General features: G+C 33.2%; 1 protein-coding gene across 1 annotated transcript; it reads left to right on the forward strand.

Moving 5' to 3' along the window:
• The first annotated feature begins 3,241 nt into the window (after positions 1-3,241).
• LOC114327455 (uncharacterized) lies at positions 3,242-26,329 on the forward strand. The gene is made up of 3 exons (XM_050649407.1): positions 3,242-5,451; positions 5,743-6,402; positions 26,290-26,329. The coding sequence occupies exons 1-3, from the start codon at positions 3,242-3,244 to the stop codon at positions 26,327-26,329; spliced, it is 2,910 nt and encodes a 969-aa protein (XP_050505364.1).

The following is a 26,329-nucleotide window of genomic DNA, read 5'->3' on the forward strand; positions in this document are numbered from 1 at the left end:
AGATTCCATAGTAAATCACGAGGGAAAACCAGGAAAAAACCTCGTGATACTATCCCGACATCGTAAGTATTAGGGCTTACATTTAGTTTACTCTCAAAACTAATACCAAATTCTGACTTTAATGTATGTATGCTATTTTAAATTATAAATAATATTAATAATACATAGATATTATATAAATAAACATTAAAATAATTATCAACTCGATATGTTAATGACTTACTAATCGTGGTATTTTCTTTCTATTGACTTCCTCTTTTAGTATGGGTAACCACATCCTACTGCATTCTACCGAGGAATTTGCGACACAATTGTTTTTATTTAGCATAATTAGAGCCGCTTCTTTGATTTTTCTCTTTTTACTATCTGTTTCTTTCAGGAATATACTTGAATCTCTCCACTGAACTCTATGTTCATTATCCCATGCGTGTTGACATATTTGAGATCTATCAAATTCTCTATTTTTAATATAAGACTGATGTTCACTTATTCTAACGTCTAATGGTCTTGATGTTTCACCTAAATAAAATTGTTCGCATTAAAATAAAAAACATCAAGACTATTAGACGTTATAATAAGTGAACATCAGTCTTATATTAAAAATAGAGAATTTGATAGATCTCAAATATGTCAATACGCATGGGATAATGAACATAGGGTTCAGTGGAGAGATTCAAGTATAGTCCTGAAAGAAACAGATAGTGAAAAGAGAAAAATCAAAGAAGCGGCTCTAATTATGCTAAATGAAAACAATTGTGTCGCAAATTCCTCGGTAGAATGCAGAAGGATGTGGTTACCCATACTAAAAGAGGAAGTCAATAGAAAGAAAATACCACGATTAGTAAGTCATTAACATATCGAGTTAGTACATATTTTATATGTTAGTTTTATTTATATAATATCTATGTATTATTAATATTATTTATAATTTAAAATAGCATACATACATTAAAGTCAGAATTTGGTATTAGTTTTGAGAGTAAACTAAATGTAAGCCCTAATACTTACGATGTCGGGATAGTATTACGAGATTTTTTCCTGGGTTTCCCTCGTGATTTACTATGGAATCTCTAGCGCGAGAATTTTACTACCATCGTTGCATTTGTTGTCTTTTTAAAGACAGATCACATGCTATGATTTTTTGTAGTGGATATTCTTGAGTTGGGGTTGATTTCATGTAACCTAATGAACTATCTTTTATCTTATTATCTAATGAAATATCATTTTAAAGTCTTCTACTTTAAAATGTATAATACATGCCTGAATTGCCATTATAAATGAGTCAGATTTAATAAATTATTAATAGAATTTTTTACTAAGCAACAACATTTTTATTTATTTAGTATTATTTTGTATTTTGACAACGACACACGACTTGGGCGTCGAAGCTTTAATAAATTCATTTTTTTGATAAAATTGTGCCTTATTTCCTATTTAAAATAGTTTATTATAAAAATGCCACAAGGAAATAGCTTCAGAACAACACAGTATACAGTGCTAGTCAAAAGTCCGTACCCCCCCTCGTATCTTTTGAACGGTTATACCAATAATAGTGAAATTTGGAGGGAGGAAATAAACGGACGTAGGCATCTTAACTAGTTATGACAGGTGACGTAATAGTGACAGATGACTTTACAGCGCTACTGTGACAGATAATTTTAAATGCGACCTTATGGCATGTGACACCTCGTTTGAAAGGTATTACAAATACCTATTCAGTCATACTAATTTTATTTAAGTTTAAGCTAATTTTGATGAATAAATGAAATAAATATAAAATTGTAGTTTGGCATTTAATTAAATTAATAAAAATTCAAAATTCCGCCTAAGATTACTTGTCAAAAAGGTTGACGTTGACGTAAAAGCTACTAAATAATTGAAAAACGTCAACTTTTTTGACAAAAAAACCATAGGCGGATATTTGAATTTTTATTGAGTAAATGCGAAACTACAATAAGTATTATATTTATTTAATTTATTTACCAAAATCAAAATCAACTTAAACCCAAAAAAATTTGTATGACTGAATAGGAATTTTAAATACCTCTCAAACGAGGTATCACTTGTCATAAGGTCCCATTTAAAATTATCGGTCACAGTGGCTCTGTAACGTCATCTGTCACTATTACGTCACCTGTCATGACTAGTTAAGAAGCTTACATCCGTTTATTTCCTCCCTCCAAATTTCACTATTATAGGTGTTGTATTTTCATTTAAATTTGAATTAACTTATTTACACGAGGAAGGCAAATAGTCCCAACTCTAGTTATTTTGCCTTTTATCGCGATAGAAAAGAGGTTTGCTTTAATGAGTGCAAAAACTGGAGCCTAGTAGTGTTCGTCAAAAGTAAGAGAAGCTAGTGCCTCTACAATAAATGGCTCGCAAGTTGTTCTACAATCAACAGCTCGTAAGTTGCCACTCAACCAACGGCTCGCTCGTTTGCCGGTGTAAAAGCCTAGCTGGTAAAGCTTTTTTCGTGTATGGACTTGGTGCAGTGTTAAATGCAGCTGAGGGCCCTCTTGAAGACCAAATGCAGGGATTGAATTGGTAAGTGGACCTCTTTGCGCCTCATTTAATTATTCTATTCCTTTTTTGCTCATGTTTAAGTTTTTTTATTGAACCGGTGTCAAAACTCCTTTAGAAAACAAAGAATCAGCCCTATTTGAGATCGTAACATCAAAGATCGCACATTTTGGTCACTTCGAACGTGGATATTGTTTTTTGAGGTGTTTTGATAGTCGGTTTTTTAAAGAATTTAAACTTTATTGCTTTTATAATTAATTGTTCAATTATTGTTGGGGTGGCTTGTTTTTCCTCGCTTGTATACAAAATTGCTTGTTAACAATTAATTTTGAATAATATAATAAAATTTGCATTTTGAAATAACGCCCAAAAAACATTGCGTACAGTTTTTGCTTCTTTTCTTGTCTAGCAGGTAATGTCAATTGGTTGACCTTGAATGGTTTTCAGGTATTCAATACACAGAATTTTGTGAGTTTTCAAATTTTAAAGTCCGCGCCTTTACGGCAGCTTGATAAGGATTCTTGTTTTTTGATAAATTTATTAAGTTTAATTGTTTAGGTCATTAAACTTGTAAAATATTAGCTATTTGAATTTATTTATAGTTAAAATTGCGTTCTCTTTATGCCAGTGGCAGCTTGACCAGGGGATCGTTGATTATTTGTATTTTTAATTTTATCGTTGAGTACGTTAAACAAATTTTTATTCTTTTTTCTCCATAATGGCTGATAAATTGAAAAAATATACGTTTCAAAGGAGAATGGCAATGAACGATTTAGAAACGTTATTGCGTTTATCCAATTCTTCTCTTACAGAGGTTCATAAGCAGTCGCTTTTTCGTGTTCGGTACTCAGAGTTAGACGATGTTTTGGAGAGTTTTAATAAAAATCATCAAAACATCGTTACAAATCTTTTGAACTCTGAACCTACGGATGCTCAATTAGATTCTGAGGACATTATTCGTTCCCAATTTTTAAATGATTATTATCAGATCAAGGCTAATTTCGCGGATCTCTTTGAAAATGATGATAATAGTCAAAAAAATGAGCAAAATATCGCCGCTTCAAATGCAGTACAACCTCCTAGTAATGTTCGCTTGCCGCAGTTAGAATTAGTTAAATTTTCCGGTGAGTTTACGTCAGCAATTACTTTTTTTGACTTGTTCGATGCGCTTGTGCACCGTAGACCTAACGTTGATGATACGGAAAAATTAACGTATTTGATTCAAAGTTTAGAAGGGCCTCCTTTAAGGTTAGCTAAATCCTTGCCTTTAGCTAGAGAAAATTATGTTAGGATTTATGATAAATTAAAAAATAGGTATTTAAATAAACGTTTGCGTGCAATGGCACATTGGTGCAAAATTGAAGAAGCTCCCGCAACTATGTTTAAGAATTCTGATAGTTACAGTAATTTAATTGATACCTTTTCGGAAAATTTATCAGCTTTAGAAAATTTGGGTTATAAAATTTCGGATTTTGTGTTAGCTTACAAAATTCTCACCAAGCTTGACGAGGAGACTCACCAACGGTTTGAATTATTACATGGGTCTAGTGAAATGCCTACTTTTATTCAATTATCTGATTTCCTGGAAAGTCAATGCATTTCGTTTGACTCATCCTTGTTGTCGCCGTGTTCTCCCAAGGATTCTAATAGAAAAAATAAATCGCCTTCTAAACACAATGCAAATAAAAATGGTTCTAAAGTCAATAATCGCTATAGTTTTTTTTCGAAGCCTAATGCGACGACTTGTTTGTTATGTTCTGCCGATCACCATTTAAAAGATTGTTCTTTATTTTTAAATAAATCTCCTTATGAACGGTACAACGCTTGTAAGAGAATGCGTCTTTGTTTTAAATGTTTAGAAAAACACGATTCTCGTAGTTGTAGTGTCACCTCTCGTTGTTGTCATTGTAATTCATCCCACCATAGTCTTTTACATTTTAAAAGTTCTGAAAGTGCCACTCAAGGCGCTACTTCTGTTGCTGCCGTTCCAACTACTGCTTCTTCTGATGCTCAGGTTAATACTGGAACATTGAGCTCACATGCTGCATCATTAGGTAGTGTTACCTCAAAAAACTCGAGCGTTTTGTTAGCTACTGCTGTGGTAGAAATTATGGATGGTTGTGGATTGTATCAACCTGTTCGAGCTTTAATTGATGGGGGCAGCATGACCTCTTTTGTATCTCAGTCTCGTATTCGTCAGTTAGGTATTAGACATTCTTCTGCTACCTTATCGGTACAAGGTATTGGTGCTATAAAAAGTACAATGGTTGGTCGAGTTGATCTTCAGATAAAACCTGTGGATAGAGTGGATCCTATTTTTAATTGTGAGGCGTTTGTGCTGCCAAAAATTTGTGAGGACCTACCCGTTGTTAGTTTGGATGTTGGGCATTGGTCTTATATTGCTAATTTAAAGTTGGCAGATCCTCGGTTTCATCTATCTGGTAAGGTGGACTTATTGCTTGGAGCTGATATCTTTTCTCAGTTATTATTAGAAGGTAAAGTTCAAACTCCTAGAGGTATGCCTGCTGCTCTTAATACCGTTTTTGGCTATGTCCTTATGGGTCCCTGTAGTTCGGTTCCTATGACATCTGCCACCTCGTTGTTTTGTCACGTGGATCAAATGGTTTCGTTGGAGGAGTCTGTAAAGCAGTTTTGGAGTTTAGAAACTGTTCCTGAAGTAGAATGTTCAGCTCCTGAAGATATTCTTTGTGAGAAAAATTTTGTTGAGAGTGTTTGTCGAGACGGCTCTAGTCGTTATACCGTTGCTCTACCTTTCAGGGAATTATCTCCTGTTTTTCCAGGAATGTTTGAGTTAGCTGTAAATCGTTTTCTTTCCTTAGAAAAAAGGCTTTTGAAAAATCCTAGTGTTTATCAGGAATATTGTACCTTTATGAAAGATTATTTGGATTTGCATCATATGGAGCTTGTGTCAGAAACTTCTCGTCCATTATCTTGTTACTATATTCCTCACCATGCTGTATTAAAACCTGATATTTTGACTACCAAGTTGCGAGTTGTATTTAATGCTTCTGCTCGAATTGGAAATCAGAATTCTCTTAATCAGTGCTTGTTTACTGGAAAGAAACTACAACAAGATATTTTAACTATTTTATTGGGTTTTCGACTTCATAAATATGTCTTATCCACGGATATTAAGCAGATGTATAGGCAGATACGAGTTGAGAAAAGTCATTGTGATTATCAGAGGATTGTTTTTAGATTCTCTTCTGATGAAGAGTTACAGGAATTTCGGTTATTAACAGTTACTTATGGTGTATCATCAGCTCCTTTTCTTGCTTTAAGGACTTTGTTGCAGCTGAGTGAAGATGAAGGTAGAGAGTTTCCCCTTGCCGCTGAAGTTTTGCGTACGAGTACTTATGTTGACGATATAGTGTGTGGTGGTGATACCTTAGAAATTGCGCTAGATCTTCGGAATGAGTTGATATCCTTGTTATCTCGAGGTCAGTTTGAATTGCGTAAGTGGTCGAGCAATGATATGCGATTATTAGAAGGTCTACCGGAGTCGCATATTGGTAAGAAACCTATTTCCTTTGATGATAATAGTTGTTCGTCACCTCTAAAAATCCTTGGACTTGTATGGAATGCACAGTTGGATTGTTTTTCTTTTGAAGTGACAGCTCTGGACAAATCTTGTACTAAGAGAAGTATGTTGTCTGAATTGGCCCGAGTGTTTGATCCTGTAGGGTTTCTAGCTCCCATGACTTTGTTCACGAAGCACCTTATCCAACGTTTATGGTTGTCCGGAATCGACTGGGATGACTCTCCTCCAGACTCAATTTGTAAAGTTTGGAACCAGTATAAGGAACAACTGTTATCCCTTGCACAGCTTGAAATACCTAGGTGCATGTTCGTGTCCAGGTATATTTGTTGTGAGGTACATGGGTTTTGTGACAGTAGTGAAAAGGGTTATGCCGCTGTTATTTATTTGCGTTTTGTTCTACCAGATGGTCAGGTTTGTGTCTTTTTTGTTTGCGCGAAGTCAAAAGTGGCTCCCATAAGAACTGTAAGCATTCCACGTTTGGAGCTGTCCGCTGCAGTTCTACTATCTAAACTCATGCAGTTTGTAGTTAGAGTATTAGATCCTAAACTTCAAATCGCAAAATTTGTAGCTTGGTCCGATTCTCAGGTAGCTCTAAGTTGGATAAAATCCTCTCCTCATCGTTGGAAAACTTTTGTTTCTAACCGGGTTTCATATATACAGGAACGCCTTTCTCCTAATAGTTGGTTTTATGTTCCTTCTCAGGGCCGTCTCAACCCGGGGGTGCAAGGGGTGCGAAGCACCCGGGCGCCAAGTCCAAGGGGCGCAACCCGAACACTTTCTAGGCTCAAACTTAGACTTATTTTCCTTAAAAAAACTACAAATGACAAAAATATACAAGTGCACTTTTGGTATTTTTTACAAAGGCTATTAATGCTTACTACCTAAGAACGATATGCAAATGAAATATTAAACCCATTTAGATTATCCCGACAATAATTTCAAGAAGGTGACGCGTAATTTTGACCAATATTGAATGTCGAGTGACAATTATGTAAAAATTATCACTGTATCCGATTCTACTGACAAAAGTATAATTGCCGTTTGGGGAGCAATGTAGATAATATTATGTAAAAGCGCCGCATTACATGTATAGTCGGTATTTTTAAATCTGGCGGTAGAATCTGTAATAATAAGAAAATACACTGCGCGTCAGAGAAAACGGGCACCCCAAAAAATTGGTAATTTTGATGTCTCGAATTTCCTAAACCTGTTGACGGATTTGAGTGATTTGTTTAATATATTATAGCCTTAGGGCGCGTCCATAGTGCACGCTGGTTTTCTAGTAAGGAAGCCGAATCCATGTGCGAGTGCGAATAATCATAATAACAGCGCGCTGGTGCACTTTGGACAGACCCGTTTAAATACGAAGGATTATTTGCACACGAACTCGGCGCTTACTTCGGAAACCAGCGTGCACTATGGCCGCGCCCTCCTTCTTTAACAATATCGCTGTAATAATAATATTGCTGCTAGACAGGTAAATTGTCATTGTATACCGGGTGTACCAATCTAACAGTGTTTTTTCCTCAATATTCACAACACCCTGTGGAATATTCTAGCCTTTATAAAATACTGAAATTAAAACCAAATATAGCCTCCGGTTTTGGATAATAAAAAAGTTAGGGACTTCAACAACTAGCCATGTTCTTCATCAATACAGGTTGTTTCTAAATAAGTGCGACAAGGTGGTAATCTTTAAGGGGTATAGGGGAGTGCATTTAGATTTTCACTTCGGAAAAAATCAAACAAGATAAAACTTTTTGTAATTTCATTAAGAAATGTTTAATAAACAACATATCAAAAAGTTCTACTCGAGAAGTGGGTGCTTCATTTTTTATTAAACAAATGAATAGCGAAGTTAAATATTTTTTTAAATAACTTCGAAAATATAATTTTTAGAAAAAAACTGACTTGACCATTGAAAAATTCAGAAAATTTTACAAAAAAAACCTTATATAAAGATTGTTCTAAAATTAAATCTCTAGCTTCTGTAATTTTTTATTTATAACGCTAAAGACACCCTTCTCACACACATTGGCGCACTGTAAACTAGCGTTGGAAGAAGTGCACGGTTGAGTTTTTTAAATGTAATTCTTTAGCTAATAGATCAAAAGAAATTTTACAAATTGGACATGAAAGAACATGAAATAAGCTATCTTATGGTTGTAATAAAAAGAAATAAAATGTATGGACATAAGTACGGTGTGGGCGGAAAGTGAGCCTTACATGAATTTTGTTTAAAATGATTTAAAAATGTGTAAATAATACAATTTTACTTATAAAACTCTCAAATTTGCACAACTTACCTCTCAGTCAACTTACTAAACGATGTTTCATTAAAAAAAAACCTCAAAAATTTAATTCAGGTAATAAGATGTCTCAAAAAATGTAACTTTTGAAAACTTCGTAGTTTTACAGAATTCCCACCATTTTAAGACGGTATTACTCAAGTTTGAATAAATCTAATACAATTTTTTTGCTATTTTTTTGAAGATTGGGATGTAATTTTTAAAAAACACTGAATTATTTTAGTTTAAAAATGAAATAAACAATTTCTTTTTGAGAAAACTAAGAAAGATAACAAAAATGTAATACAAAAACCGAAAATTACCAGCTGAAAAAATGTATATACAGAGTGATCAAAACTTTTTTCTGTAAATCTTACCTAAAATACATTTATTAATAAGCTTCAACAATAATAAATGTTCAATAAAAAAATTTTTTTTAGCTCTTATACAGTATGTCTGCGAAACTTGGAACGTATTGATAACTTTTTTAATATCAGTTTTACGAAAAAAAGTTATTCTTTATAAAATACTCTGCATCGTATATAACATAAGATGCAACCATCAAATATCAAATTTTGTTAATTTTGTACGAGGTATGTCAAAAAATATGAATTTCACCCAAGAGTAAAGTACCTTTATATTTCACAATATCGAAAATTTTTATAAAGAAAAGTTGTTTGGAATTAAAAACTATGTTCCAATATGTAATTATATCCTTCTAATCGAAAATTTGTTTTTTTTTTTAATATTCTTTCTAATACATTTTAATTTTTAATATAATTGTGAAAATTATTTGTTTATCCTTTTTTTTAAGAATGAAATTCCATATTTGTTTGATTGGATTCTACTTGTTTTTCATTTAAATATCCGCCATTTTGGATCCGCCATTTTGAAATTTAAATTTTTAATCTTTAATTCAGATTCAACAACCTGTTAAATATAAAGACAATAAATGTTTTAGAAAAATGTTCTTTTTTATGTTCTTTTTAGAAAATCCTCATTTTGGATCCGCCATTTTATAGTTTATAATGTTAACATTTAAGTTAGGTTTATCAAAGCTCTCAAAAATAAATATAATATGTAGAAATAAATACATTTTGTGAAGAAATTATGATTTTACAACTATTTTTTAAGTTATCCGCCATTTTGGATCTGCCATTTTATAATTTAAATTATCAAAATTTTATTCAGGTTTAGCAACCTCTCAAAAATATCCACATATATGTAAACAAACACGTTTTATAAAAAAAATTCGGATTTTACAACTACTTTTTAAGGATTTTTAGGAAAAATCCGCCATTTTGAATCCGCCATTTTGAATTTGCAAATTGTAATGTCAGATTCGGGTTCAGCATAATCAAAACTAAAATAAAAACATTTTTTATCAAAATAAAATGTTGAATTCACCCATACTCTTAACATTATTTATACAAAACAATTGTTATTGTTTAAACAATTAAAAAACAATTAGCGGCGAAATTTGTGAGTAGAACTTTTTACTTTAACATATTTATAAACTAACAAAAAAAGTTTTAGAAAAATATAACCTTGTTTGATTTTTTCCGAAACATTGTATCTTTTCGTTCTAATTGCACTCCCCTAGTAATTCTGCATGAAAAAATAATGACCGTTTGTTTTATGAACATATGTCCGCAAATGCTTCGTTTCCGATACGGGATGTTGAATTTTTTCTTACAAACTGCTGCTTTATTTATTTCTTTAAATACGATTGCGATATGCAAATGAAATATGGTAGGTTTTAAGAGGTAGTTATTGTGCATTTTTTGACATAAAATTAAAAATTTTATATTCATCATTGGCGTGCATTGTATGTTAAAAAACGCGCAATAACTAACTCTTAAAATCTACCAAATTTAATTTGTATATCTCAACCGGTTATAGAGCAATAAATAAACCGTCAGTTTAGCAGAAAAAATTCAACATCCCGTATCTCGGAAACGAAGCATTTGTGGACATATGTTTATAAAGCAAAAGGTCATTATTTTTTCATGCAGAATTACCCCTTAAAGTTTGTCACACTTCTTTAGAAACACCCTGTATTCATAAAGAACATGGCTAGTTGTTAAAGTCCCTAACTTTTTTGTTATCCAACATAAGCGAATGAATTAAAAAACAGAATGTTAAGAAAATCTGAGGCTGCAGTTGGGTTCTAATTTCAGTATTTTATAGAAGCTAGAATATTCCACAGGGTTACGAGAACTTTGAGAAAAAAATCACAGTTTGATTGGTACACCCGGTATACAATGACAATTTACCTGTCTGGCAACAATATTATTACTGCGATATTGTTAAAGAATAAGGCTAAAACTAATAAATTACTTAAATCGGACAACAGGTTTAGGAAATTCGAGGCATCAAAAATAACTGAAGGAGAAAGGTCTTTTTCTATACTTAAATTATTGATCAAAAATTATATGCGCTTAACAATGTGCCAAGACAGATTAACAAACCTGGCTCTAATAGAGAAGAAAAGCAAGTAAAAAGAGATATCACCGAAGTAATAAAAACATTTGCCAACTTAAAAGCTAGAAATGGTGACTTTGATATAGTATAATATAAGATTGATATTTTTTGAATAATGAAACCATGTTTTTTTAATATAAAAACATAGAAAGTTTATAAATTAGTTTTAGTTTTAGCGTACCTATAACCTATATAATCTTCTGAAAAAAGGGGGCGCAAAGATGAGTCCTGCACCCCGGCGCCGTGTATGCTTAAGACGGCCCTGTTCCTTCTGCTCAGAATCCCGCTGATTTGGCTTCCAGAGGTGTTTTACCTGCTCTAATGTTGGAGCAATCTCATTGGTTTGCAGGTCCTGAGTTTTTGTATAACACCGATCCCATTCCAGACGCTTCCTGTTGCTTTTCTGAGTGTGCTGAAATGTTTGATGAGGAGCGTACGGTAACTTTGGCTTGTGTTAATTATGATAATTTTCTTGAGAATCTATTGAATGACATTTCCGATTTCTCGTTTATACGACGACTTATAGCTTGGATCTTGAGGTTTGCTTGGAATTCAAAATTCCCCAATGATAAGAGAGAAGGTCCCTTAAGTTCAAAGGAACTTTATGAGTCATTGATTATGCTAGTTAAATATACTCAACATCGATATTTTGAAAGGGAGTTCGAGGGAAATGTTTTTTCCAAACCTTTGCGAAAGTTGTCCTGCTTTATCGATGATCAAGGAATATTACGGGTTGGAAGTCGTCTTAGATATTTGTCTGTTTCGATTGATAAGAAATTTCCTTGCATCCTACCTCGCGAAAGTCGATTAACTTATTTGCTGATTGATTATTACCATAAACGATACTGTCATGCTGGGCTGCGTACAGTGAGTTTTTTGCTTGCTCAGTCATTTTGGATTTTGTCTCCTAAGCGTGCTATACGCTCGGTTTTGTCAAAATGTATACAGTGTTGGAGGCCCAATCCTAGAAATTACCAACCTCCAATGGGTAAGTTACCCCTAGTTAGAATTTCCCAGGTTAAACCCTTCCTGAATTCAGGTATGGATTTTGGTGGACCGTTTTATGTTGTGATGAATCGCTATCGAGGAGCTAAATCTTGTAAGGTGTATCTTTGCCTCTTTGTTTGCATGGCCACCAAAGCTCTTCATTTAGAGTTAGCTAGTGATTTATCGAGTGAGACTTTTCTCTCTGCTTTGCAGCGTTTCATAGCTCGTCGTGGTAGGGTTGATAATTTATATTCTGATCGTGGCAGTAATTTTGTTGGCGCTGCTAAATACCTTAACCTCATGAAAAATGCTGCTTCAAATGAAAATATTTCCTTCCATTTTAATGCTGCATCTGCTGCCCACTTTGGCGGTTTATGGGAGGCGGGAATAAAGTCAGTAAAGACGCACCTAGCTCGCGTTATAGGCGATCAGATCTTGTCATATGAGGAACTAAACACGGTCGTAATTCAGATTGAATCGTATCTTAATTCTAGGCCCTTGACCCCTATAAGTTCTGATCCTAATGATTTGTCAGTTCTAACGCCGGGTCATTTTTTAAATCTAGAACCTCTTTCGGCTGTGTTTGAACCTCTTGATGGAGCGTATATTCCTACATCTCATTTGATGAGATGGAAGTTAATAAATCAAATGCATAAAACTTTTTGGGAACGCTGGAGCAAAGAATATTTGCATACTTTGCATCAGCGCAGTAAATGGACTTCATCCGATAATTTAAAACCTATCGAACTAGGAACGATGGTCCTTATAAAGGATGATAATATCCCTCCGTCGCAATGGCGTTTGGGACGAATATCCCAAGTATTTCCGGGACAGGATGGAATTATAAGAGTTGCGGATGTTAAGACCACAAAGGGAATTCTTCGACGCCCCCTGGTCAAGCTGTGTCCTCTGCCTATCTAAATAATTCCTTAGTTTTTCTGTTGATCTTGTTATTAGTATGATATTGTTTAATTTTTTTTTGGGATTTATTCCAAAGTGCCATGATTTAAGTTATTTTTTTGTTTATTAGCTTGTAATAGTTTTAAAATGCACCATTCAAAGCTGCATTTTGGTGGGGGAGAATGTTGTATTTTCATTTAAATTTGAATTAACTTATTTACACGAGGAAGGCAAATAGTCCCAACTCTAGTTATTTTGCCTTTTATCGCGATAGAAAAGAGGTTTGCTTTAATGAGTGCAAAAACTGGAGCCTAGTAGTGTTCGTCAAAAGTAAGAGAAGCTAGTGCCTCTACAATAAATGGCTCGCAAGTTGTTCTACAATCAACAGCTCGTAAGTTGCCACTCAACCAACGGCTCGCTCGTTTGCCGGTGTAAAAGCCTAGCTGGTAAGGCTTTTTTCGTGTATGGACTTGGTGCAGTGTTAAATGCAGCTGAGGGCCCTCTTGAAGACCAAATGCAGGGATTGAATTGGTAAGTGGACCTCTTTGCGCCTCATTTAATTATTCTATTCCTTTTTTGCTCATGTTTAAGTTTTTTTATTGAACCGGTGTCAAAACTCCTTTAGAAAACAAAGAATCAGCCCCTATTTGAGATCGTAACATCAAAGATCGCACAATAGGTATAACCGTTCAAAAGATAAGAGGGGGGGTACGGACTTTTGACTAGAACTGTATGTACAAAACAGGAGATAAATATGTTGTCTGGACTCTAATTGAACAAAAGCAGTAACGAAAGCTTCAAGAAGGACATGGGATGTTTTGCAAATCAAAATGTTGATAATTTTACAAAGTGCTAATTGTTAGAACGACCTTGGCAGCCATCAAAATCTTATCAATTTCCATATTCTGTACACACAAAGAATAGAAAAGAAATGAAGCATTATTTGGGTCACCAGCACTTAGAACAAATGTGTTGGTTGGTACTTTCGCACAGTCAAAAGGGCTTGTTTATCAAGTATTGCGTTCTATTTTTCTGACGAAAAATATGGTCACAATAAAGGGATGATAGCCCAGAGTCTTGTCACGAAACCTTTAACATCTTTCGCCAAACTTATGGTCAAAGACGGAGCCATACAAACCCATGAAAAAAGAACATACCGCAAGGAGTGCCTTCAGGTTGGGCTGGATTTTCGACAAAGTTATCGCAACCCGCAAAAGTCAGTCATTAACCAGATATACTCTACAGAGGTCTAAATAGGTACAAGAAAATCGAGAAAGACTACGACTAATAGTAGAGTCTATAGTGTTCTAAGTCGACAAATATTCCTCTAAGAAGCCACCGTGATGATAGCCTTCTGCTTCTGGACCTAGATGCTGGATCTAACAATGAAGGGAATTATTAAGGTTTAAAATCGCCTCAGGAGATAAGACTCTTAAACAACACCTATTCACAGCATCCTCCAGAGCAACATATATTAGCAGCACCAGCCAAAATCAATTGATAACATGTTGTAAAGAAATAATTGAACAAATAATGAATCAGGTTCAAAGTGCAAATTATTACTCAGTCATATTTGACGAAATGACCGACGTATCCCACGTGAAACAGCTTTCTCTAAATCTGAGATACATACACAATAACAAGATTCGTGAAGACTTTGTCAAGATCATTGACGCTTATGAGAACATAAAAATAATTAGTGAAAATCAGAAAGAGAGGGAGAATAAGGCTTGGCAGGAGAAGAATTGGGAAAAGTAGCATTAAACTTGTTGAAAGAACTGCACTTGGATCCGAAAAAATGTGTAGGAATATTTACTGATTTTAGTAACTGATAAATTTTGAATGTCTTTATGGCACTCAAAAGTGTGTGAAAAGTGCCTTAAAACTTAAAACTCACCATTGTAACCCAAATTTTTAAAAATTATCTCCAGACCCACCGGTACCCCTCTTAAAAAAAAGTTCATGGTACCTCCCGAAAATCGGTCCTGGATCCGCCCTTGTCATCAGCGCTTACGTGATCTAACATGCTAACCACCAAAATACAAAAATATATGGGTAAAAACCCTTTAAAATTGATCCATCATGGAAACATGTGTACATAAATTTGTAAATACATCCATGTTTAATTTCACATATTTATATCTATGTTTCCATGACGGATCAATTTAAAAGGGTTTTAGCTCATATCTTTTTGTATTTTGGTGGTTAGCATGTTAGATCACGTAAGCACTGGTGAAGATCGGTGATCCGATCGAAAACTAGTTCTGTGATGTAGTCCTTTTTAGAGATTTTAACAAATATACCTTTTATAAAGGATTTTGGTCGTTTTTTTTATTTACCACACACGCCTACGGACTATCGTAAAACAACCAGAGGGACAAAATTAGCATGTGTTGGTGACATTAAACCAATCAGATTCGCTCATGCGTCTACAAAAACGTTACACGTTTTAGTATGTTCGTGTCGCTTCTCTGTAGTCGTTGTTCTATGCTAGTAACACTCAAATAAAAATATAGAAAAGTGACATCGATAAAATGACACTTGCCAGCAAGCAATTCTAAGCGTACAAGAATCATTTGCAAGAAATTTACGACCCTATTATGACTATAATCGCTTCTTGTATCAAGTTATTTTTATATGGCACTCATTGTATTAACTAACATATATCTATCTCGACAAAAAAGTGTATCTACTAAATAAATTATTTTTCAAACTCTTTCAAACTAGTTTGACAAACAGTTTGAATTTTCAAACCTATACGATTGACCAGTTTGACTTGACTTGAATTATTTGTCAGAAGGATTGACTTGAGTTTGACTTGAAATTAAGTCAAACTCAAGTCAAGTTCAAACATTCAAGTCAAACTTGTGCAACTCTAATTATACGTATTATAGTGAGACGATATCGAAATAGAATACTACAACTGATCCTTAAAGGCAAAATAGTAGGAAGAAAACAAGTTTCTGGGTTAAAAAACATTCGTGAATGGACTCAGATTCAGATATCTAATGCAGGCCAATTATTTCATGTTGCAGAAGATCGAAAAGCCTTTGCGATAGTGGTCGCCAACGTAGGATAATTCTATTATGGTTTGCAAAAAGCCTATGTCTAAAAGTGAATACAACAGGATACGATATAATATAGATAAATAGATATAATATAGATAAATAAATATAATATAGATAAGACCATGCTGACATGAAGACTCGATATGATGTACGTTTGAAAATCAAACGTGGGGTCCGTCAGGGATGTATACTTTCACCACTGCTGTTTAACATCTACTCTGAGAAAATCTTTCAAGAAGCAGTGGATGGTGTTGAAGCCGGAATTCGAATTAACGGAGAATGTATCAATAATATAAGATATGCAGACGACACGGTGGTATTCGCTGACAGTTCTGAAGCCCTCCAGGAGCTAATGAACAGAATCGCAGAAGTCAGTTAGAGATACTAGGTCTGGATACCGCGTATGAAAAAAAAAGTTGATTAATAGCAAGCTGAAAATTTGTTAATAGTTTAAGGGTGTCTAGTCGGATAAACTTTGATATATGGGAACACTGTAACAGGGGCAGTTTTAATTGTGGAACAGGTTAAAAATTTGGAACAGTCAGACCACGAAAACGGCACATGTATTTTGTCCGACAGAATAGACTTAACCTCTACGAACAGAGATTAAACTCTCATGCAAAAATCAGACTGCTATTTATCACCTGTCATAATTCCTGTCATTTGACATAATTATACGTGTTCCACTCATTATAATTCCCATTTGGTTATAAATAGCAGCCTGATTTTTGCATGAGTGTTTAATGAAAGGGTAACAAATCAATTGGAAGTTCTGTCGGACAAAATACATGTGACGTTTTCGTGGTCTGACCTTTTCAAATTTTTAACCTGTTCCACAATTAAAACTTCCCCTGTTCCAGTGTTCCTATATATCAAAGTTTGTCCGACTAGACACCCTTAAGCTACTAACAAATTTTCAGCTTGCTATTAATAAACTTTTTTTTCATACGCGGGATCCAGACCTATACGGACTTTCACTAAACACTAAGAAAACAAAATGTATGATGATTTCTAAGAAGGAACAGCAATTTGGATGAATCAGTGTGAACGGTAAACAAATAGAAAGAGTAAAAACATACACCTACCTTGGTACGAACGTCAATGAAAATTGGGACTATTCCATAGAAGTCAAATGTAGGACAGATAAAGCAAGATCTGCATTTCAAAAAATGTCATAAGTTATTCAAATGCCATGATTTGTCGATACCCATAAAAATCAGGTTACTACGATGTTATGTCATTCCTATACTGTTGTACGGAGTTGAGTCGTGGACTCTGACAGACGCCACATGCAAGAAAATTGAGGCTTTTGAAATGTGGCTGTATCGTCGAATTTTGCACTCAACGAAAAAGGTACGTAATATCAATAAAAATGTTAATTCAGATAACCAACGCAATACTTAAAATTTGTCCAATTCTTGGTTTTATTGGGACAACAAAACTATGTTCATCAATTCATTATTTTCGTTCGTTGAGCCAATGTATTACGTTTATTGAATGGATGAACATTCATTATGTATACCATAATATCACTTTATTGGTATTACGAACTCTGTTCACTGAGTCAACGAACACTATTTATTGAAACAACAACGTCGTTAATTGACCGACGAAGACTATTCGTTGTGTCAATAACAGTGTTATTTCTCCTAACGTATTTCGTTTATTTCTACAATTATTTCCGTTTATTGTTACAATTAATTCCGTTCATTCCCACAATAAATACGGTTTTTCTTACAAGCAATTCTATTCATTCTTACAATCAGTTTCGTTCATTCCTACTATGAACGTATTTTATATTAGTAACTACTGAATGCAATAGCCCAATGTATGATATTAATTGATTAATAATCATTTTTTAAATCCCCCTTTTTTGTCCTTAACCTAAAGGACTTTACACTGTGTGATTTTTCATATGATTTCACTTATACAGTGTATTGGAATAAGTGTTACACTCCCCCACCCCCTTATTAACCTATTTATCTTTAGCACATAAGCAAAACGCTCGGACAGGTCGATTTTTAAAATAATCAAAGTATATTATAACATCAATGTTTCGAACTTTATATGATCCCTCTTCAGGTGACAGGCGCGGCGTAACTTTGATTTTTTTTAATGGGAAAGTACATCATCTGACAGCTTATTTAAAAGCGTTTGAAATAGTGGTTCCAAAAATGTATAACACTTTAATCCTTTTTGAGAGCGCAGGTGCAAAATTTCGATCGAATTCTTTTTAAACGCATTTATTTTTTTTTGAAATTCTGAGAAAACTAATAAGTATTTTTGAAAAATTTAAACGCAGAATAAAATATTACATTATTACCGACGGCAGAAAGTCCCTTAGAATAAACAATAAGTTTCTGTTGAATGGTATGCCTATTTGAAATTAAAAATAATACTAAATTTTATCTTTTTCACCCCTGTGACTTATTAGAATAATCATTATAGAGGTTCTCAGGGACTTCAGACCCTCGATAATACCGTAGTATTTTATTTTGCATTTAAATTTTCAAAAATAATGATTAGTTTTCTCAGGATTCGAAAAAAATGAATACATTTAAAAAGAATTCGACCGAAATTTCACGATAATAGACACACAAAAACTTCCTTTTACTACAAACTACACTTGAAAACGAAATGCAATTATTATTCGGCACTTCGGTAACACAGAGAAGCTAGGGGTATCACGATAAAGAAAAGCCGTTAACTTTCAAATGGTCAAGAAAAACATTTATTGTCTCAACAACTACGATTATTGTCACAATGAACGCATTGGTTGTGGGTATTAAATGCAGTAGTAGATTGATTAATGCATTCGTTGTCACAACAATCAATTTACATCTATTATATAATCATATATTACTCTATATTAACAACATTTGTACATTGTTTTAATGAAATCTGTACGTTGTCACGATAAACCAAGGTAATTGCTTGCCATCTACAAAATCAAGAACGTGAGTTGCTGCCAGAATTAACAGTATTTATTAAATATACGAAACTAAGTTATTGGCTGAATAAATTGAGTGTTATTGATTAATGTACTTTAGTTATTCTCACAATTATTATTCAATCATTGTGACAATAACCAAATACATTCTTCAATGTCTAAAAGTTCGTTGAAACAACAAATTAAATTTTTGTAACAACGAGAAATACTATTCAGTAATCACTGTTAATCAATATTACAAACTAAATTTTTTTGAGTGTGAAGATATCTTAAACCGACCACATTACTAATCAGGGTGTTTTGCTGAGAATGCAAAAGGAAAAGAGCTGTTAATCACAATAAAAACAGCCAAAATCGAATACCTCGGTCACATCATGAGGAATAGTGAAAGATATGGACTGCTGCAACTAATCTTGCAAGGAAAGGTGGAAGGGAAGCGAGGACCAGGAAGGCGAAGGATTTCCTGGCTGAAAAATCTACGTACGTGGTTCAGCACAACAACCAAACATCTTTTTAGAGCAGCAGTGTGCAAAGTGCCGATTGCCAATATGGTCGCCAACATCCGAAATTGATAGGCACTACAAGAAAAGGAAGAAAAATACATACTTTATTATTATTTATATTACTAAACTAACATTAAAAAATAAAAAAATACTAAAGTATAGTCATTGTAATAAAAATACTTTTTATTCGTATATTTTATAATATTTTATTCGTATTAAATACTATTCATTACATGCATCTGTCATTTTTGCCTTAAAATATTATCTATTTTATTGATTATACAGGGTGTTTGGTACAGAATGGGCCATAGCTTAACCTTAGATTCCTGAGGTTAAAATAGGTCGATTTAAGCTAACTAACCTTAGTACAAAAGTTGATAATAACCGAAATACAGGGTGTCAAAGTTAAACTTTTATTTTATTTATTTTTGAATATTTCCTGACATGCATGGGACAACAACACGAAATTTAATAAGTGATACTGGTACTGTACATCCTACTAAATTATGTTAAACAAACTTTTCTGGCTACTACCAGAGGCGTACGAAGGGGAAACGTGAATGGTTGACCCTTCCCAAATTCTACGCCACTGGCGGAATTGCTATTTTAGTGCAATTTTTTTATTCTCCAATACTTTCTATGTAACTAACACACTCTTCATTCGTAACGATAAAGCCATTAGTTTTCGAGATATTTGAAGCTAAAAACGAAACATTAATCAAAATAGGTGTGCTTTTTCATTTTTAACTTCAAATATCTCGAAAACTTATGACTTTATCGTTACGAATGAAGAGTATATTATTAGAGGCGTACGACAGGGGAAAGTGAATGGTTGACTCTTCCCAAATTCTACGCCACTGGTGAAACTGCTATTTTAGCATAATTTTTAGATTCTCCAATACTTTCTATGCAAATATTATAATCTTCATTCGTAACGATAAAGTCATTCGTTTTCCAGATATTTGAAGTTAAAAATAAAAAGGCACACTTATTTTGATTAATGTATTATGCTCCTTCGTTTTTAGCTTCAAATATCTCGAAAACTAACGGCTTTATCGTTATGAATGAAGAGTATGTTATTTACATAGAAAGTATTGGAGAATCAAAAAATTGTACTAAAATAGAAATTCCGCCAGTGGCGTAGAATTTGGGAAGAGTCAACCATTGACGTTCCCCCGTCGTACGCCTCTGGTAGCAGTCAGAAACGTTTGTTTAACATAATATAGTAGGGTGTCTACAGTACCAGCACCACTTACAAAATTTCGTGTTGTTGTCCCATGCCTGTCAGGAAATATTCAAAAATAAATAAAATAAAAGTTTAACTTTGACACCCTGTATTTCGGATATTATCAACTTTTGTACTAAGGTAAGTTAGCTTAAGGGCTGGTTGTTCGAACGCTAATCAAAAATGATCATTATCAAATATTTAATTACTGTCACAACTGTCAATGTCAACTTTTATTGGGTTGCTGAAAACATAATTATTGATTACAATTATGAAATTAGTTAATCAATTATGTTAATAATTGTTATGTTAATTGACTAACTAATCTCATAATTATAATCAATTACGTTTTCAGCAACCCAACCGAAGTTGACATTGACAGTTGTGAGAGTAATTAGATATATGATAGTGATCATTGTTGATTAGCGTTCGAACAACCGGCCGTTAATCGACATATTTTAACCTCAGGAATCTAAGGTTAAGCTATGGCCCATTCTTTACCAAACACCCTGTATACTATGAAAATATTGATGTTAATTAATATATTTCGGCAAGTAATAAAAACCTATTGACATCACTAATTAGAATAAAGAATTATACAGGGTGTTTGGTAAAGAATGGGCCATAGCTTAACCTTAGATTCCTGAGATTAAAATAGGTCGATTTAAGCTAACTTACCTTAGTACCAAAGTTGATAATAACCGAAATTAAATTTTTATTTTCAAAGTTTATTTTATTTTATTTATTCTTGAATATTTCCTGACAGGTATGGAATAACAACACGAAATTCGGTAAGCGCGAGTTTTTTGGGATGAGAAATCTAAATTTGCTACCAAAAATGTTGTATTACCCAGAGGGCGCCACATACGTCTTTCAGCGCTCATTTAGTACGTTCTATTCTTTATCCCCCACTCTACATACTTTTTGAATCAAAACTTTTATTCTCTTAAGGCTATGGGTACATAATTGGCAAATATTTTACGTGTATCTCTACTTTTTCTGGCTTTACACGGCAAATTACGTGTAGTAAAATTCACACTGGTATGGATATGTAAACATTACTAAAATGTCATTCTACTTGAAAATGTCATAATTAATTTAAAGAGATGGGTTTTACATGTTCTTGGATAACTGTTATTTTTATAATTGCAAATTATTAATTCAGTTAATAAATGTGATAATTTTTTCACTAACTATGTATTCAGTGATTGTAATAATTTATTTGTACAACAAAAACTAATACTCAATCGAGAAAAGAGGAAAAGTGTTAAAGTGATTTTTTTAATAATATATTGTTATGGAACGCTTACAATTTTGAACATCTTTAACAACAAAATACTTGGATCACAGAATATATTATCCTGATGTATTCTTTGCTTGGATCTTCCACAAATAATACACAATAAATAACTTTTTATTAAGTTCACGTCTTAAATCAATTATTTATCAAATACACTATATATCAATAATATTTAATCAAAACTCAACATATTCCCGATGCAATGTCAAATATTTAAAATTGTCACTGATTGTCAGTGTCTGACTAACAATATATGCTGACAATATTATATTCGGCTGAGTGCGTTGTAAGACAAAGATAGATTTGGAAAAAATTAGCACGGCATTGTGTTCATTTTTTTCGAATCCTGAAAAAACCAATAAATATTTTGGAAAAATTTAAACGCAGAATGAAAGACTAAACCGAGGGCCGAAAGTCCCTTAGAATAAATAAAAAGTTTATTTTGAATGAGATATTTGAAATTAAAAATCACACTAAATTTTCTCTTAGTTTTTCACCCCTGTAACTTATTAAAATAAACATTATAGAAGTTCTCAGGGACTTTTGGCCCTCGCTAATAACGTAATCTTTTATTCTGCGTTTAAATTTTTCAAAAATACTTATTAGTTTTCTCAGGATTCGAAAAAAATAAATTCCCATTTGAATAGCATTGCAGCCTAAAATACGTACCGATCCTCTTAATATTTTTACTTAAAAAAGGTGTAGTAAAAGTAGGTGTTTTGTAGTAAAAAGGGTATAGTTCAGTCATTAACAAAATTATTTTTTTTTAATTTATAAACATTTTCAATTTCTTTGCAACACGAAAATGCAGCAGCTGCATAATACTCTGGTTAAATCGGAGAGTGCAGGAAGAGTCTATACCGGTTTCGGAGGTCTTTCCCCCTCATCAGTAGACCCATATCCTCTTCTCTCCGATTTCTCCACGCATCATACTTTGGGCATTTCCGAATTGCAAAGAGAGAAATGTCACGGATGAACTAGAGCCATCTACCGAAAAACAAAATAAGTTATCAATCGAAGTAGCACAGAAAACGACAATAAATGCCGTTCCCATACCACCAGATTGACAACAGGTGAAATACTTTCTTTGGTTACACCTCCTGAGATTTTCAAAATTTATAAATCAAACAAGATGCCGAGGAAATTAAGATGAGAGAATTTTAAATAATTCACAACTCATCTGCTCAGCGTGGTAAAAGCTCCAACAAGAAAGATTCCTTAATACTCCTACAAAGAGTAAATGAATAATTAAAAATGTATAAACATTTTCAATTTCTTTGCAACACGAAAATTCAGCAGCTGCATAATACTCTGGTTAAATCGGAGAGTGCAGGAAGAGTCTATACCGGTTTCGGAGGTCTTTTCCCCCTCATCAGTAGTCCCATATCCTCTTCTCTCCTATTTCTCCACGTATCATACTTTGGGGGCTTTCCGAATTGCAAAGAAAGAAATGTCACGGATGAACTAAAGCCATCTACCGAAAAACAAAGTAAGTTATCAATCGAAGTAGCACAGAAAACGACAATAAATGCCGTTCCCATAGCAATTCGGAAAGGCCCAAAGTATGATACGTGGAGAAATCGGAGAGAGGAGGATATGAGACTACTGATGAGGGGGAAAAGACCTCCGAAACCGGTATAGACTCTTCCTGCACTCTCCGATTTAACCAGAGTATTATGCAGCTGCTGCATTTTCGTGTTGCAAAGAAATTGAAAATGTTTATACATTTTTAATTCATTTACTCTTTTGTAGGAGTATTAAGGAATCTTTCTTGTTGGAACTTTTACCACGCTGAGCAGATGAGTTGTGAATTATTTAAAATTCTCTCATCTTAATTTTCTCGGCATCCTGTTTGATTTATAAATTTTGAAAATCTCAGGAGGTGTAACAAAAGAAAGTATTCCACCTGTTGTCAATCTGGTGGTATGGGAACGGCATTTATTGTCGTTTTCTGTGCCTTCGATTGATAACTTACTTTAATTTTTTTTTATTCCACTTGATCAAAACTGATATTTATTTATCTGTTTACGTATAACCGAAGGCGCCACTGGCTTATAAAGCTACTTCGGCTTTCTCGTTTCCTCGATATCAAGGTTGATGGAGTATGTACCGTTTTTTTAATTACAATATTTTTCGGTGAGCAATAAATTATCGCTGATTGAAGCCTCTTTGATTTAAGTTCTGGGAACTTTTTTTGACAGACGCACACCTTGTTGTGTAAGATTGACCTGACGGATTCATCGAAGAAAGCAGGTTTTGATTGGTACATCTCAATTATTATCGAAGAAATAATTACGAATCTTGATGTTCTATCAATGAACTCTCGTATGGAGCAGCTTTGAAAATAAATTATGTAGTTTATCATGAATATACGAAATGGTAATAGTAGCAGCTAATAAGTAACTTTAAATTTCAGTACTCAGCAGGGTGTTTAGAAGATTAGAAATCTTAGTGTTGAGTTATCGAACAAAAATTACTTTGTTTGATACGATTAAATTTTTTTAACACGCACACACACGCACATACACATTGTAGCATTAAATTTTTAAAATCTATACAGTCGGAAAAATTAAAGATTACCCATGAACGATCACATCAATCAATTATTTTGTATCTGCTGTCTTTTTCCATAACAAACGTTTGTTATTTAATAGAAAAAGACAAGAAGCTCGAAACAGATGACTGTGAATGAAAAGGCCTATTCTTTAATTTTTGCGTGTATAGACAATTAATTGACAGAAGATGCTATTTTGTCAGAAAGAGATTATTTGGGCTACATATTTTTGTTAAGGTGATACAGTAGCGATCAACAGGTAGCCAAAACGCGTTCCAAGATTACGGCTGTAATTTTGAATATTTTTTCGAGATATTTGGCACACGTATTCGTAATATAATAAAGAATGGCGGTACAGAGCCCAATTTGAAAAATATATTAATATGTGGAAATTACTCTGTAATTAAATACAATATTAAAAAAACGAGCCTGTACCGCCATTAAGGAGAACAAAAAAATACACTTTCTTCAAATAAACTTTTTTATCCGATGCCTAGATTTTGTGTCATTTTGGAACTACTAATGAAATAAAAAATTTTAGTAGTTCCAAAATGACACAAAATCTAGGCATCGGATAAAAAAGTTTATTTGAAGAAAATGTATTTTTTTGTTCTTCTTAATGGCGGTACAGGCTCGTTTTTTTAATATTGTATTTAATTACAGAGTAATTTCCACATATTAATATATTTTTCAAATTGGGCTCTGTACCGCCATTCTTTATTATATTATGAATACGTGTGCCAAATATCTCGAAAAAATATTAAAAATTACAGCCGTAATCTTAATGTTGTTCTGAAGCTATTTCCTTGTGGCATTTTTATGATTAATTATTTATATGGGAAATAAGCCACAATTAAAATGAAAAAAATAATTTTATTAACGTTTCGACGCCCAAATCGGGTGCCGTTGTCAAAATACAAAATATTACTAAAATAAACAAAAGAGTTGTTGCTAAGCAAAAAAATTCTTCTAATAATTTATTTAATCTCACTCATTTATATTGGCAATTCAGACATATATTATACATTTTAAAGTAGAAGACTTTAAAATGAAATTGCCAATATTTATGAGTTGCGTTCCTGGGACGACTTACTGAAAGATAGTTCATTCGATTACATGAAATCAACCCCAACTCAAGAATATCCGTCATAAAAAATTATAGCATATATGATCTGTCTTTAAAAAGACAACCAAATGCAACGACAGTAAAATTCTTGCGTTAGAGACTTCATAGTAAATCACAAGGGAAAACCAGGAAAAAACCTTGCGATACTATCCCGACATCGTAAGTATTTAGTCTTACATTAATCTACTCTCAAAAAATAATACCAAATTCTGACTTGTAACATGTTTAAATTATAAATAATATTAATAATACTAGATATACAGTGAGCACGCAAAGGCTGGAACAAATTCATTTTCTCGAGAATGGACGACTTTGAAAAAAAAAAAAAAATTAGTAATATTTTGTATTTTGACAACGGCACCCGATTTGGGCGTCGAAACGTTAATAAAATTATTTTTTTCATTTTAATTGTGGCTTATTTCCCATATAAATAATTAGCCGTAATCTTGGAACGCGTTTTGGCTACCTGTTGATCGCTACTGTTTCCTCTTAATACATAATATAAGTCATAAAGTCATAACAATTAAACATTAAAAATGTCACTAAAAAGTTGCGAATTAATTTTTTTATAGGAGATTTAAACAAATTTAACCTATAAACATTGAATATCTGGCTAACGGAAGTTATAGAACGGCTCAAAACCAACATTTTAAGTATTTGTAACGTCCAAACAGCGCGCGTGAATCAAATTTCAATATAATATCGGCAAAAAAAAGTTAACATATAAACATTTTCCAACCCTTCAAATGTTCGTTTTGAGTTGTTTTATAAATTACATTAGCCAGATTTTTAAAGTTTATAGCTTAATTTTGTTTTTAGCCAAGCTGAAAGTCAAGCCAAGTGCAGCCAAGTTTTTTAA

This window comes from Diabrotica virgifera, chromosome 4 (genome assembly GCF_917563875.1).
Source record: "Diabrotica virgifera virgifera chromosome 4, PGI_DIABVI_V3a".
Lineage (NCBI taxonomy): Eukaryota > Metazoa > Arthropoda > Insecta > Coleoptera > Chrysomelidae > Diabrotica > Diabrotica virgifera.